The 16,996-nt window shown below is 34.6% G+C and overlaps 1 protein-coding gene across 1 annotated transcript in view; it reads right to left on the bottom strand.

The window, feature by feature from the left end:
* The window catches only part of LOC120534909 (killer cell lectin-like receptor subfamily G member 1), a 63,253-nt gene extending 48,357 nt beyond the window's left edge, over positions 1-14,896 (bottom strand). The window contains exons 1-3 of the mRNA XM_039762415.1: positions 14,820-14,896; positions 6,483-6,587; positions 3,033-3,053 (exon numbers count right to left, since the gene is read on the bottom strand). Of these exons, the coding sequence (XP_039618349.1) occupies positions 3,033-3,053; positions 6,483-6,587; positions 14,820-14,880 (187 nt within the window). The 5' untranslated portion in view covers positions 14,881-14,896. The remainder of the gene's footprint in view (positions 1-3,032; positions 3,054-6,482; positions 6,588-14,819) is intronic.
* Positions 14,897-16,996: the final 2,100 nt, after the last annotated feature.

Raw genomic sequence — 16,996 nt, 5'->3', positions numbered from 1 at the left:
CACTAAAAATTCAAGAGATGGCAGATACTGAGGAGGCAGCAAAAATAATTCAAAATGACCTGGAAAACTTTCAGAACTGGGCATTTCAGAACTTTCAGAACACCTTGAAAATACAGTTTAATATAGAAAAGTGCTCCACATGGGCAAAAGAAATATCAATTATAAATGCAAGAAGGGAGACACTGTCATACAGGAAACAACCCCTGAAAAGTATTTAGGGTAATATGTTGATGCAACATTATCATTGAATAAGCAATGCACAGAATCAATTAAAAAGGCAATAAAATGTTAGGCTATATCATAAAAACTGTTGAAATTAAGTCAGGGGACATTATGCTCAGAGTATTTAATGCACTCATAAGACCATATCTGGAGTATAGTGTGCAGTTCTGGTCACCACTGCTGTATATAAGAAAGACATAGCAGCACTTGAAGCTGTGCAGAGGAGAGCAACCAGGTGCATCCCAGGACGTAAGGAAATATCTTACTCTGACAGACTCAGAGAATTAAAACTGTGTAGTCTCAAGCAGAGGAAAATGCATGGGCACCTAATCCAGGAATTTAAAATCCTGAAAGGCATTGATAAGTAGATCCAGCAATATTCTTTGAGATACTGTTTGTATGAAAATGTGCTATATAAATAAATGTTGTTGTTCTTTCAGTTTAAGGGTGAAACCTTGACAAGCTTTAAGAAAAATCTGGATAAAACATTGGAACAGTTTGGCTATTAGCTAAACAAATGGGCTTGATGGACTGAATGGCCACCTCTGGTTTGTCAAATTTCTTGTGTTCCTATGTTCTTGGCTTACTCTTGTCACCTCCATTATAAAAGGGTTGCCTTCCTAATGGCAAGCATAACAGCTACAGGCACAACAGGTTACGTAAGGATTATTGTGAGCTAGAAACAAGACAGGAGATGATAAATGAAGATATCTAACAAGATAGTCAAACAGAGTACCTTAAGTTTAAGAGGAGAAACCAAAAGAAAAAGTTTCATAACAAATCCAAACTCAGAACCTTATACAACCCTCACTACTTGATCTTAGAAAGCTAAGCTAAATGAGAAGGACTGCACCAATAAAGACTTATTCTCTTAATCGCTGCTATATTTATATCATTAAATCCAATGATGCCATTAGATGCATTGTGTAAGCCATGAAAAAATAAAATGATAATGAAAGTTAGTGTAATTTAAATAATTCCAAAACCAGAAGCTAATGCTGCAAAGTAACAAAATACTAATCAAGGGTAAAAGAATCTGTATACAAGCACTAAAATGCTAGAAAAAAAACCCAGAAGTGTAATAAATACAGTATATCTTTTCTTTAGTACTTTATTTCCTTATCTTAATATCTCTTCCATGCAGGGACCAGAAAGGAATGTATAGGTTGTATTATAGCTGAGGTTCTCAAAGAAATCCTTCCTAGGGAGCATACACCTCCTACACGAAACAACATTGCAAAGTGACTCTGGAAAATGTCATATTTATAGCATTCTAACAGTGTAAAAAGTGCAACTCTTTGGTGCGGCTATGCCACCTCCATGCCTGCAAATAACAAAAATGATGGCCACATAGTGTAGGCTACAGTAGGTCTTATGTAGTTCAATCAGGTAGGATGCTTGTGTGTCCAATCAATAGTAGGTCTGTAAGCACAAGGGAAAACAATGTATTGAATGGGACAGTTGGGATAACCTTAACAGAAGTTGCAGTAAGTGTGGAAAGTGTAATATTGTTAAACATACATGCTTATTAAAGTGTAGTGACAACAACCACATAATGATCATCACATATAAGGATGGCACCACCCCTACTAATAACAATAACATACCTGATTTTGGTAATGACAATAAAACGAATGTACAGTAATCCCTCGCTATATCGCGCTTTGACTTTCGCGTTTTCATTCTATCGCGGATTTTAAATGTAAGCACATCTAAATATATATCACAGATTTTTCGCTGGTTCGTGGACTTTTGCAGACAGTGGGTCTTTTAATTTATGCTACACGCTTCCTCAGTTTGTTTGCCCTGTTGATTTCATACAAGGGACGCTATTGCCGGATGGCTTAGAAGCAACCCAATCAGAGCATGTATTACATATTAACTAAAACTCCTCAATGCTATAAGATATGCATCACACGCGGAGTTTGATTGTTTGCTTGTCTCTGCCTCTCTCTAACCTCTCTGACATTCTCTGCGCCTGACGGAGGGGCTGTGAGCAGAGGGGCTGTTTGCACAGAGGCTGTTTGCTTAAAAGATACTGACGCTCCTCTAAAAAAATGCCGCTTTATTGTGGTGCTCGGCATATTTAAAAGCACATGTATTGATTTTCTGATTGTTGCTTTAATCTCGCTCTCTCTCTCTGACGTTCTCTGCGCCTGACGGAGGAGATGTGAGTAGAGGGGCTGTTTGCACAGAGACTGTTTGCTTAGAAGATACTAACGCTCCTCTAAAAATGCCGCGGCAAACTTAAAAGCACAAGCATTGATTTTTTGATTGCTTGCTTTTCTTTGCGAGCGCTCTCTCTCTCCCTCTGAAATTCTCTGCTCCTGAAGAGAAGAAGATCTATTTGCATTCTTTTAATTGTGAGAAAGAACTGTCATCTCTGTCTTGTCATGGAGGACAGTTTAAACTTTTGACTAAAGGGTGTTATTTCATGTCTAGAGGGCTCTAATAATGTTAACAGTGTGGGAGAGTTTATAAGGGCTTAAAATATATAAAAATAACTACACAAACATATGGTTTCTACTTCGCGGATTTTCGTCTATCGCGGGGGGTTCTGGAACGCAACCCCCGCGATCGAGGAGGGATTACTGTATCCTTTTTAAATTAACATTAATCACTGAGATACGTGTAATGAACAGAATGCTATGGTAGATCTTAAATGTAATATTTTTTTTTGTCAACACTCTAAATTATTTTTTACTTAAGACTGAAAAACACCTTAGCATTTATAAATCTATGAGATTATTTCAGTGCTCTACATCAAAAGCAACACTGAGAATAGCTTACTGTTTGATATGGCAACTTACTAGTAGTCTTGTTTTGTTGACCTGTGAAAAAGACGAAAGCAAAAAATGAAGTCATAAATAAATAAACTTACTAAATGATAAACTATGATGAACTGTAGAGGCAGTGTGGCATTGTGAGCACAGTGTTAGGCATTAACCACAAAGATGAATGTTCAGTCCCTACTATTTGTTCACTGTGTAAAATTGTAAAAATAAAAAAGTAAAACAAACAATTTTAATATATCCTGATACTATTAGTCACCTTGGGTAAAGACATCAGCCAAATATACAGTAATAGCTGTATATATTAACACTGCAAAAATACCTTGATGGATGTTTATATCAGTAAACCTTCATTAGATTTGAAAATGTTTATATAGGTCATTTGATACTTTTTTGATTGTAAGGAGAAATTTTATTGTTACATCTAAAACACTGACATAATTCTTTACACCAAATAATGTTACTGTTCTTATTCCTACTATGCACCCTACATAGTATGCAGATTAGATAAAATTAGATTAGATTAGATCAGGAATCTCAAACTTCAGTCCTGGAGGACCACAATGGCTGCAGGTTTCCATTCTGACACTTTCCTTAAATATTGACATGTTTTTGCTGCTACTTTACTTCTTTTGAATTAATTTTAACTGACTTGTTTTTTTAAATTTGTTCTTCATTGTTCATCTGAATTGCTTTATTTCTTTCCTTTAGGCAAAATGAAAGGTGAAGTGAGTGAGCCAACAGAAGACCAACTAAGTCAGGTCCTCAAACTCCAACCAATTTCACTCTAACCAGTTGCTTAATTAGGTGTTGTTGTGGTGTGCAAAATCTGCAGATTTTTGTCTATATTTTCATGATATTTTGCTGAAGACAACGCTAGATGAACTTAAATACAGGACATATCAAAGCATATCCTCTTCCCAAATTGTACCTTACTTTTCAATTTCAATACAGCTGTTCAGACAAAATGACTCTATAATCTGAGAAGGGAAAGGCACCAGGATTAAATCAGTTTACAGCTTAGGAAAGGAAGACATGCTATGGTTCAAGATGTATCTGATTACTTTGCAATCTGTGACCAGAAGGAGATGCTTTGGGAGTGGAAATTACAGCTTGAGACAGGAGATTGTTAAAAGATAAGAAACTTTATTGCTTGAAAATTCATTCATCATATTGACAGCCAGACAATCAGGTGCATATAGGAAACACATCTTTCCAAACCCCCAGTAGAATTTTCTAATAAATATGCCTGATCTGCAGAGTGACAGAAGAAGAGAATGGAGCAACATCAGAGGAGGGCGAGAGCGATGTGAGAAGAGGACGCCAGCAATGTGTGGTCGTTTCTATCTGATGGTCAGCAAAGCATTTCATAAACAGCTTTGAGTGCTAGATCATAACCCACCTGTAAAATTCATCCATGACATCTTTACTTTTTCATAAGCTTTTTCTAAAGACTATATATATCCAGGCTTTACTATCAATCTTATTTCTTTTTTATTCTTTGTTCTATTTGGTATTATTCAAGTAATAAATGCCACGCTCCTTTTAACTTTCTATGCTTTATCTTCATGTCTAGAGAGAATGAACTAATAAGGTAGATTTCTTTGACCACCTGGTGCAGCAGAAGGGTTTGCCATACGCTCTGCGCTGCAAAGTTTATTAAGGCTGGATGTGTGAGCTAAACCCAAAAGTAGGGAACAGTACGTAAAGTAAGACATTCTTGGTTGATAAATGGCCTATAAACAAGAATGTTGAGCCTCTGTATGTTTAAATGTGGGCCAGAAGAGTAACAGACTGTTATTCCTAAGGTACTTGTGTGGTTTAAAGTTCTAGGTGAGGTTAACCAGCAGTGTGTGTGTCATTCATGGGGCACTGTTATGGTTAGGGTCTGTGTGTATGTGTATATCTAAAGTATGTATGTGTGTGTTAATCTTAAGGTGCAACAGTAGACCAACCCGGTAACAAACTTGATGAGTACACTTACCCCTGAGTAAAGGGTAAGTAATGGGAAATATCACTATAACACAGGAGCCGAGTCTTGTTGTTAATTAAACCTGTTCTTTACTTCCATGGCTTGTTGCTGCTTTCATTGTACAATAGCATACATTTTCAAAATTGTTGATTTTCTAAGAGTACTGTTACGATGTTTTGGGGTCCTCAGCAGATCAACATTCCTGAGACCTCCACCCTTTTTATTTTCAGATATTGTATGATCGACACATTTTGCTGGTCATGTTTTGGCTCATTTTATATCTCATTATTGTTTAGCTGCTAATTAAGGAAAATGTAACAATTATTGGGTCTGAGTATTCAAGAGCAAGTCAATTAAAATTAAATCAAAAGAAGTTAATTAGCAGCAGCAAAAACAGGTCAATAATTAAGAAAAGGGTTAGAATGAAAACCTGCAGCCACTGTGGCCCTCCAGGACTGGAGTTTGAGATCCCTGGATTAGATAAACTTTATTAATCCTATGGGGAAATTCAAATGAATACAGCAGTAGCAACATAACAACAAGCATACAGACTCACTGGACAAATAATAAAGCCAATCTGTCAATCAAGCAATTGAGGGAATGGAGGAGATTTTTATGATGACATCCAACTTTGCCACCATCCTCTTTCCTACAACTTCCAGTATGGTCAGGGTTTGCTCTGTGATGGAGCAGGCTTTCCTGATAAATAATATCCTTAAATCTACATGTAGGTGATGAGTTCAGAAAATGAACGAACATGTTTTGTCCTCCAAGATAATGTTGGAGCTGCAGTCCATCTCTAACCTTACAACCAAAATCGTAAGATAAAAGGTATACTTAAGTACTTGGTAAAATCCACTGTGAACATAGGGATAATAGACAAACTCTATTCAGAATTTGTTGGAACAAGGAATTGACTTTAGGCCCCTGCATCCATGTGGTAGCAACACTACCCCTATGATTGAGTTGTCTAATGGTAGATGATGTTTACCCACAAATACTGTATCTTAAAACAGCTATGATATCACAAAGAATAATATCACACTGTGGTGTACTATTCTATGAGTTTTGTAAAATATTTCTCTATTTGTTTTCAGTCAAATTTATTCTTACAAAACACAAATTATTAGTGTGTGAGGTATATACTACAAATATATAATATAAGTTTATTTAAAATCTGGAATTATGTACTTTATCCTTCTTCTGATATATAGCAATATGTGATATCATGCAATCAGTTAAGGTAGAGCCACAAAAATAGCTGCCCAATGTGTTTATCATAATCTATGGTTCAAAATGAATCTCAGACGGAAAATGGTCTTGCTGAAGTGAAACATATTTTGGGTAACTCCAGGAGCAATTTAAAGATACCCCGAGCTAACCTGATGTCTTTAGGTCTGTATTGTTAACAGGTCACAGTGGAAACCATAAAACAGCCTTTGCTCAACTCCCTTTCATGAGTTTTATAAAAGACAAAGATCAAAATGTATACTTACATATTATAAATTTATATTCAATTACTCTGTAAGTTACTATGATGCATCCAGAAAGAAACACTGCTATGACAGTCCATTTCTTATGGTTGCAACATCTTTGAAGTTCTGTAGAAAAAAAAAGTAATAGGGTAGTTTTTGTTACTGTAAGTGTTTATCTAGCACAAAAGTTACAAAGAAAGAAAGAAAGAAAGAATATTGAATGATTAAACAAGACATTGGAAAATTAATAATTGAGTACTGGAAGGTATTTTGAGATGACTGAAGATATGTTTTAGATATTTGGAAAAGCATTTAATATATCTCAGAATTCATTCCCTGGGAAGCCATCCCCCAACTACTGCCAACAAGCTTTGGATTACCCAAAATGGGGAACAGGCTTTTAAAGTTCAAAATAAAATGAAAGTCCAAGAATGTCTTACAAGAGAGAGAAAACTGTAAAACTCTGCCTTGTGGAGAAATTCCAAACTGGATATGAGGATTGATTAACAAAAATGAGAAAAATTAGACAAAAAGCACAACAGGGAAAAAGCATATGCCTAATAGGCAATCCGAAGCTCAACAAGTCCCAAAACACAATCCAATGAGCAGAAACCAAGAATATGACAAAAGTAACGATTCTGTACTATACCCATAGGGGTAGCTGACAGGGATTTCAGGTTTGACATAAGTAAAGTTTACCACAGTTCCAGATGATTTATAATAGACATTATTATTATTAAGATTCATGTACATTACTTTCCTACCCCCAAAATTGAAATTTATTCTTGGCCATGCCTTTGAATAAACAAGAAAATAGCATAAATAAATCAAAATATTGTAAACACAAGATAACCCAAAATAAAAGCACAAATTATAAATACTATAGTATATGAATATTTAACCATTTTAATAAAACTTTAATCCACCTTGGCTATCACAAAACACATTAAAAATAAGAAATTATTCTTAAGCAGAATTATTTTCACCTGTGAAAAGTGTGTGGGTATTAATAATTTTAACAAAATATGGTTACAGCAATAGTAATCTCTCTTTACCCAAACCTGCCTTTCAATGTTTATCCACCTATACATTAAGTTATATGTTTAGATTCAGGTTGTAATTCTTGGGAGTTTAACTGTGTGTTTATCAAATGTTCTACAGATATGCGTCTTACTGATTAGACCAGTAGCACTTTGTAAGGTTAAACTAAAAGCTGAATTATGTGAAAACAATTCCAGGCATCGCTTCTTGATAACATAGTGTCTAACCATTGGTTTTGCAACCTCTTGAACAATAAAACAAAACTTAAACCGATAAACCTATTTGCCTATTAAATAAACTTATTTACCTATTAATGTTATGTTCTGAAAAAACAATCCTGCTATCATTTATTCATGTTAACATTTATTGTCATGTGTACATCTTTCAATAAACATCTTATCTGCATGTCTCCACAGAATAGTGGAAATAATACTATAACAACAGTAGGAAAACACACAGAAAAGCTACATAGAATACAACATATATACTGTACCCATATATGACATATATTTATAACTGAAACAATCATAATTCATGCCATACACTGTGGTGTGATTTAATGCTGACACTTAAATTTACTGGGTTTTTGAATTGCACTGTTTTAAAAAATAAAACAGAAAAAATGTAGCTAAAGTACCAAATTGTCATCTTAATTGATCACCTGCATGCAATTAGTTTTCCTTGAATGGTGAATCCATCTCCTGGCTGCCATTATCATTTAGCATCTCTGAAGACTTCATACTTGATCTCTATTTTTTATCATCTACTTGCTGCCACCAAAATACTTTTTTCTGTATTCACACTCATCCTAATGACACTCAAAGCAGCTTTTTTGTATTTGCTCTATTTTTTATCTTTTCAGTTTACATAGTAGAAACATGTTGTAAGTGGATGTTGTAGTTAGTACTTTATTAATTAACTATATAATAAACAAAGAGAGATATTGAAGCTTGGCTGTATAATTCCTTAATTCCACAGTTTGAACAATGTAATTTAAAAAATATTGCTACTGAACTTGAAAGTAGAAAAAAATTATGTTTATTTTTTTCATGTATAAACTTAATGGCACTCTGAATTATGAATAATAACAGAGTAATTTCTTTTGTCATGCCATGGTAGGAATCTGAACACTCCATATGTACATGTTTTACTTTTCACATACATTTTCTGTGGTTGCAGTGCTGCCTCATGTTGTGGCATGCTTTCCTTCCACATCCCATTACATTTTTGTTAAGGCTTTTTGACTTTTAATGTTACTTATAAGAATAATTATAAATATGTTAAAATTAGAAGTATAAATATGCTTATATTCATTTGTCAGTAATAAATAGGACAGGCCAATCAGATTCAGTATTAAAGATTGCACCATCCATTGTAAATATTTATTTGTTCCGTATCTGTGAATGCTATTAAACTATCGCAAACCCAAAATATTTTTCATCTAATTTCAATGTTACCTTTGTTAATGTTGGGTGTATTTCTTGTTAATTGTTGGGGATATTACATGAAGCATACTTAGTGAAAGTACCTCATTTAAATTGGGAATCTGGGTTTATTTCATCCACTTTTTAGGGATGTTGTGCTTGGCAACTGAGACAACTACATGTCATCTCTTAGTTGCTCCAGGATGAAGAAGAAGTTCCCATTTAAAATCTCGTAGAAAGGTTTAGAGAAAATTTGGGACTCAGATTTATCTATTCAAAGTGGACTGCTTCATCAATAACCAAAATATGATAAATACACTGTGCAATAACTGTTAGTTTTCAAAAAGATCCTCTTTAATGTTGATTTCACATACAGAGTGCATCCGTATATAATTGAACCCTTGTGTGGCTATTGGATATTTGGGACACATTTTCAATGTTTCCTAAAAAAAAAAAATGAACCTGAGATTCAGTGTCCTTGGGTCATTTTCTTTAAAGAGCATGCTAAAGGACAATTTTTTGTGAAGTACATATTGCCCCACCTCCATCCCGCCCTATGTCCCACAACATATTTACATTTCACTTGGTATTACATCAGCTACACGCAGGAGAAATGCAATTGTGGAAATTGTCTGTAAGACAACAATAATATCACTTTAGAAGCATTGTTTCTAAATGCCTCACACCTAATCCCATCATATCAATCATACCAATCATTTACATCACCATTAACCATGAATATCGTCCCATTCAACTACTCCATGCCCATCAAGATCTGGGCTTCCTGTGATGCTGCTTCATCTTATGCATGGAACATGCAAGTATAAACTGGAAAGCCTGTGCGTGGAGGCCCTGAGAAAAACCAAGGGATGCGGGTTGTCCTGGACATGACACAGAGACTCTGTGATCACAACATCACATGTAACAATTTTTTTGCTTTGCACAAGTTAGGACAGAAACTCTTGAAGAGAAAGCTGGCAATGGTAAGAACAATAAAAAAAGCCAGAGCTCTCACCTCAGCTAATGAGTACAAAGAACAGGCTTGTCAATTCACATCCCAAGAAATCGAAAAAACGTGGTACTTATGAGCAAGCTGAATAGGGACCAGAAAATCTGTGGCAGGGAAGCATCATAAACCACAAATCATTATGGACTGCAATGCTACAAAAGGAGGAGTAGATGACCTGGATAAGTTAGTAAGTGGTTATAGCTGCAAAAGAAGAACCCTTTATTGGTCACTTGTAATATTTTTTAATATTTTTGACATCTCTGCTTATAATGCATTTGTCATTTGCATGGTACTAAATCCAAACTGGAATAAAAGAAAGCTCCAGAGAAGAATTCTCTTTTTTCAATTGCTGGACAAGGAACTGATAAGATCTCAAATCTAGAGGAGACGACACGTGCCAAGGACCCCTGCCTCTGCAGCCAATTTGTGGAGGATTCAGGAGGAGGATGCTGGAGTCACAGGACCACCAACTCCATAACCTTGGGCCTTATGCATAACGGCATGCGTGAAATTCACTCTAAAACATGACATACAGACAAAAGCAGAAATGTGCGTACGCACAAAAAAATCCAAATGCATAAATCTGTGCATATACTAACTTCCATGTTCTTCCGCTACATAAATCCCGGGCTGCATGAAATGCATGCGCTTGTTGCCCCTCCAGACTCTACCCAGAATTATGCCTCTTTGTATATGCAAATCAATATAAATAGCCACTTATGTTTTGCATTCTGTGAAAAGACAATGGCAAAAGCACAGGAAAAAAATAAGTATTTCAGTGAATACCAAGTGGAGGCAAGGAAAAACTTATTATTTGATGGTTTAAGAAGTAATAAAAACAACAAAAGGAAATTGATCGAGTAACAGAGTGGCGGAGAAACTCGAACGTTCAAGTTCTGAAAGTCGAAAAGTGCCCGAAATAAATAAGAAGTGGTCAGATATCAAAGTCACTGTGAAAAGGCGAGTTGTAGCCCACCGTCTGAATGTCATATGAAAGCGTATTATGGTACAGAAAAAAGAAAAAAAAATAGGGACACAGTTGAAAAAAATGTCCAAATATTAACTTAAATTTTGAAATTTCCACTTCAATCACGTAGTTTATTTTGTCATCATTTGATAAAGCCGCGTCAGGGTGAATCTAAAAAATAAAGGGAAACCTCACAGGAACAGTAGCACTGCTTTGATGCTAGGTGCCATCAGTTTGCAAAACCAAGAACTTGTTTACGGCAGGGATTGAGCTGGTGTGAAAATGTGCGTGGCTTTATACCAAGTTTAGTTTTTATACATCACGATTTGAGCAAGAAAATGGGCATATGCAACATTTTTGTGCATACGCACCGTTTATACATGAGGCCCCAGAAGTAAGTGAGTGTGACTAAATATATGCTGTCACAAAACTCACACAGAGTCATAGAAAGGTTTGGGGCAGCCACCCATGTAATTGGTTTCCTGGCTGCAAAAGTCATTTTTTAAATGAATACTGCACTGATGTGCACACAACCGAGTCCAAGACAGAAGTAAGGGACTAGAGAAAAGGTGCAGGTTTTTAAAGGGGAAGACAGGAAGTGAGATCATAGGGATCGGGCTCATGGTCTTCAGCCATTGGTTCGAGCCCGGACATGACATCACAGGGGCCGGAGCCGGCAAGGAGTTCTTCCATAAGCTCGGTCCCGGAAGTGACGTCAAAAGAGCCAGGTGGGATCTCCCGTGAATGGTCTACAGAAAAGGAAGAAAAAGAGTCAGTGCACTCTGCCACATCCCGGCATGCCTCGGAACTGCCCTTACTCCAGTTACACAGTACTTTTCTTTTTCAGCTGACCTGATTCTTGTATGTGGAGAGAATGCACATTTGTATTTCCATTTGTGCTAAATGTGGCTATTTATGGAAATGTGCGAGTATTGACTTCAGAAAATTGAAAAGTACTTTCTGTAATTTAATGATGAAAAAATGTTTGCAGCAACTAATTCTGCACTTTAAAAATTACATTTAACTTTGTTCATCTTCAAAAATACATAATCATTTTATGAATAATTTAACAAGTATTCTTATGACAAATTAGTAGTGAAAACTTCTAATTTTATCGAAAATCTCGGTAGTCGCAAATTCTGTATGTTGTTATTTACTGATTATTACTTATGCCTGGATATGGTAAGTTGTTTAATGTTATGATTCATTTAAGCACTGTTAAAAAGAACTTTTATTTCCATTAAAATACATAGAATGTTTTTGAAATGGCCTCTTATGTTATGTTTTTAAAAATACAGTCAACATATAGCACAAGGGCAAATATGCTTTTGATAATAAATGTAAGCATAAAACAAACACCTTTGTCAAGACTGCAGCAAAAGTACAAGTGGGTCAATTTCATGGTCTGTTTAGGAGAGCCCTCTCATATTCTCATAAACTCTTTATATTATTTTGTGTTCCATGAAGCTGAAGTCAATCATTTATGGAAAAAAGATGCATTTCAAAACATTTTAGGATCAACTATGGTGTGCCTTGACATTCTTATTGAAGTGGAAACTCGTGTAGTACAAAGCGCTTTTAAAACACCAGCAGTGCAGTTAATAATTTCAAAGAAAAGCCGTTGTCATTTTTGATTGTTGTCATAACAATATTTGTACAGTATATATATTGCAACATCATTAAGAGTAACTTGTAGGTTGAACCTGTAATCTGGTTTAATTGCATGACTCAAAAATGAATTACATTCAATCATTTTAATATTCTTACAGTATTTATTGTTCCCTTTTCACATATAAGTAATTATACGCTCTGAATGTTTTGTATTTCTTGTTGGGATTTTTACAACCCCAGTAAAAAATATTGTTAAAGGACGGCACAGATCTCTTTGTATTTCCTGAAAACTACACAGGGTGAGTCAAAATTATGTTAACACTAATGGTACTGCTATGTACTCTATATACTTATATACAATTTTTGTGGGCAATTTATGTGTCACATATGGTACACGAGTTGAACATGATGGCGAACAGGTTGAGACATTCTTGTAAATCATCTTGCACACATGAAGTATGTTTTGTGAATAAACTGTTTCCACCATTCAAATGTTAACATAATTTTGACTCACCCTGTATATTTACAGAAACAAAGTTTACATGTAATTATTTGAAGCCAAATATTGACATGTTCAGTCACCATAGCCAATGCCTGCACATTGTGTAGAAGTTGTGCGTCACTTTTCGTCTGTTTCTAGTGCGTTCCTGTATAATGTTGGCAATGCAGAGAATCATGCAAAGGCATTGGTGTGCTAGGAGGCTCAGAGGGTAGACTATGCACTAAAGTTAGGTTGACCAGACGTTGTGTCACTTCTTTCTGTGGTAGTCCCGTATTTATGCATCAAATCCTGGAATTTAACTAAATGTCCCGTTTGGTTCAGTTTTTAGCCACCGAAACATGAAGGAGGACACCCTCCCCAAGTTCTTTGATTTAGTGTACATTATTTCAAGGCGCGTGAAACTCCATGGAGGAAACCAAATCTCATCGATTTAATGCTGTTTAATTCTATCTAAATGAGTTGTGTCACATCTTGAAACCGTGAATATAGTCAGCCTAGCGAAAGTGTTTTTTTGGCCATCAGGCAGTAAAGGAGGCTTTTCACAGTAAGTGAAGCAAAGTAAAATGCATTTATCCTAGATTGTAACAGTGACACTACATAATGTACTTTAGGTTTCGTAAACGCAACAGCTGCATTAGACGGGACTAGTGGACGAATGAAGGGATCTCCATGCTCAACATGTTAACTATGTAACATAAAAATCATTACACATCTTTTATATGAATTTAAGTCCTTTTTGACTTTTATGCATTGTGCAAACACCTCAGCAAGGGTGTTATTCAAAGCTCTTACCCCAACCTAACAGTAACAGAAGCTACAGCTTTCTTTTTGATGCTACATGAGCAATATATGTTTGTGTATTAATATATATTGTGTAATTTTGAAATATGCTCTTGCCTATAATTTTCACTTTTTGCCATATATGGCTACTGAATACATAATTGTTTAAGTGCCTCAAGTCTGACATTCGCAAACTAGCACGTTTACTGTAGAACTGGGCAATTCAAAGGAAATCTTTTTAATTTGTTTAACACCATAAATGTTTACTTATGCAATGCACACATTTACAACCATAATATACAGCACAGGTCTTTGATCGCTCCATTATAGATTGCCACGCTGCTTCTGACTCAGTAATAGAGGATGCAATTCCTTTTTGTGTGTTTATTGATTGTGTATCATATTTTGTGTCCTTACATGATGTCATTTATGTTTCATACGGGTGTTGGAACTTTAAATAAATGTATGCTGCAGATGTTTTGTTTTTCCAAGTGCCTTAGTTTGCCCCTTTGTTTAAAAAATGTGTCAGTTAATTATATACAATTAATTGGTGCATTATGTGTGCCTTGTTATAATCTATAGCTTCCCCTTCAAGAGGTAAATGGATGTGTTTGTTTGCACTTTTTCTGTAGAAAAGGCTAATGGTTGGATGTTTGTATTATTGAAAAAAGTAGATTGCACTTGTCATTCTGAGATTTCTAAGCTAATTTAGGTAACCTGCTTGAAAAATATAAGTACACAATTTTACTATAATCAAATTAAGGTAAAGTGTCTCAAAAATTATGTTTGTTGTTGAACATCACTGTATAAAAATTTAAAAAATGGTTATCTCTTCAACAATTGAAATTAATCAGAGGGTTATTTGATAGAGATTTGCTTTTATACACAGGATAATCAAAATATCATTTGTAAATGTCATGATACTTGATTATTTGGTTTTAAGCCTACTTATTTTGTGGAGAGAAAACAATATAAATAAAGTCAAGATTATTTTTAAAATATACAGTGAGTCAGATTTCAGTACCTGCATCTTTTCTTCTTACTTTAATTTCTTCCTCCTTACAGTAAATGTCATCAGAGGGCATGTTTAGTGATTAAGATCTTAAAGAAAAGTAAGCAGAAAAATAATCAAGTTTTAATTGCAGAGGAAGTACAGTGCTTAAAAATATAGAACTCAAATCACAATATGGCACTTAAAAGTGAAATAGTTTTGCTTTAATTGATTATTTCCAGCATTATTTAAAATAACACATCATGTTGGCCTAAAAAATGTGGGAAAATAAACTTAGTATTACATTTTTTAAGATGAAGAACAAACCTATCAAGTCTAAAATGTAAACTCTTCTAAAAAATACAAAATCTAGACATATCACATTTTTTTTTATTTCTTGATTTTTGGCATACTCATGGTAATTTTTAGTTAGCAAAAAGTCTGAATTAGTGTAAGCTGCCCTATTTTAGTGTGTTCATAAATTAAGTAATGATTTATTCATTATGTAATACATAATAAACGAACAGTAACATCAGATATTTTAAATATTAAAATGTGTGCTTCAGTCTAAATATTATCAATTGTAATAGAAACTTGTCATTTTTCATCCTCTGATAGTGGTCCATAGAGGACTAGATCTCTAGTAAAGGATCAAAAATCAAAACTAACATCATATTCGTCACTACTGACCTTGAAATGGTTTAAAGCAATATTCCACTTGCTAATGTTTCAAATTTGTCATTTCTAACCTTCTGCCATTGGCTCTTAGAAGGCTAGGACCTACATTAAAGAATCAAATATCAAAGGTTTTATAACATTTGTGAACAGCAATATTCAAAAAGCATTAAAATAACACTCCACTTATCTATATTACGGATATTCCTTTTTTGAAGTTTTATGAAAAGAATTAACTTTGATCCCTATAATGATTTGACTTGCACAACTTCAAGTTCGTTTGATCATTTTTGCTGATGACACCTATTGGTATACTCTTTATCATCATGAGGTTGTTTCCTATACAAAATACGGTTCACAATGGTCTTAAAATGGGGGATTTTCAAGTCTAGAGTGCCAAAAGTAGTGGGAACCCCAAAAAGTTTGGCATCTTATATAACTAGTTATCAAGATGAGTCAAATGCCATTGCATATGTGGGAGTTTTCTTGTATTGTTAAAGACAGGAGGTACTGAACAAAAAAAATAATGGATAATTCTTATGAACAAAATAAACTTAACAGGCAGTGCTTTGGTGTGTGGAGTAGTGCACAAGTACCCAAATAAAACTTAAAAAAAAAGTCAAATCAAGTGTAAAATGTATTAATTAGTATAAAAAGACTAATTTGTAGTAAATGTGAACTTCCCAATAAGGCAAACAGGAACAAGTTCATTAATTGTTCCTGGCATGCCTGAACTCAAACTTTTTAAGATGTATTAACTTCTAGATTATCCATACAAATAAAATATTTAAAAATTTTCTTCCACTTTACTATATTTTAATTAAATAAAATAAATTTAAAATTAGAAAAAAATACTTTTTGTCTAAGATAAGAACTATGCACTCACCAGAGTTCAAAGAAGAATTCAGAAAGCTGTAATGAGGTGACTTCCTGTCATTGACCATTTTGGTTCAGCTAGGGGAGGAGTTTGGGAGAAGAAAATGACAGAATGAGACCAGAGCTGCAGTTTGAGGTGGCTGACACGCTTCTCAGAGGAAGAAATCAATTTGCTCGTTACTTACTGTACATGAAACAGCGGACAGCCTGCTGGACAGTCAAAAATAAAAGGTGAAAGGAAAAGGTTAGTAATAAAACCACATCACTCATATATTTAGAGAAGAGAATGAACATCATGGTAGTGGTGAGAGAAAGTGAAAAAACAACTAAACGTTTTAATTAAGTTGTACTTTTAATCACAAGAAGTAAATATATTATAATTGTATTCTGATTTAAACAGACTCAAATAATAAACATACACCATCCAAAAAAATATATTTTTCTTAAAATTGTTTGTTGTTTAAGTGGAGATCAACTTCCCCAATTTCACAATGTTTTCTCTGTAAAAGAAATAATTATTAATGAAGTTGCTTTCAAATCCCTGTTGATATAAAACAGCTTTGCAGTGTCTGATAGGCAAAAGGATACCAGTTTGTAACTAGGCACACTAAATCACACATCTACTCCCTTTGGGCTAATTAAAAGTTCTTCATTAAGTG

This window comes from Polypterus senegalus, chromosome 9 (genome assembly GCF_016835505.1).
Source record: "Polypterus senegalus isolate Bchr_013 chromosome 9, ASM1683550v1, whole genome shotgun sequence".
NCBI lineage: Eukaryota > Metazoa > Chordata > Cladistia > Polypteriformes > Polypteridae > Polypterus > Polypterus senegalus.
Note: the sequence above shows the minus strand (reverse complement) of the source record. Positions and strands in the feature narration are given on the sequence as shown.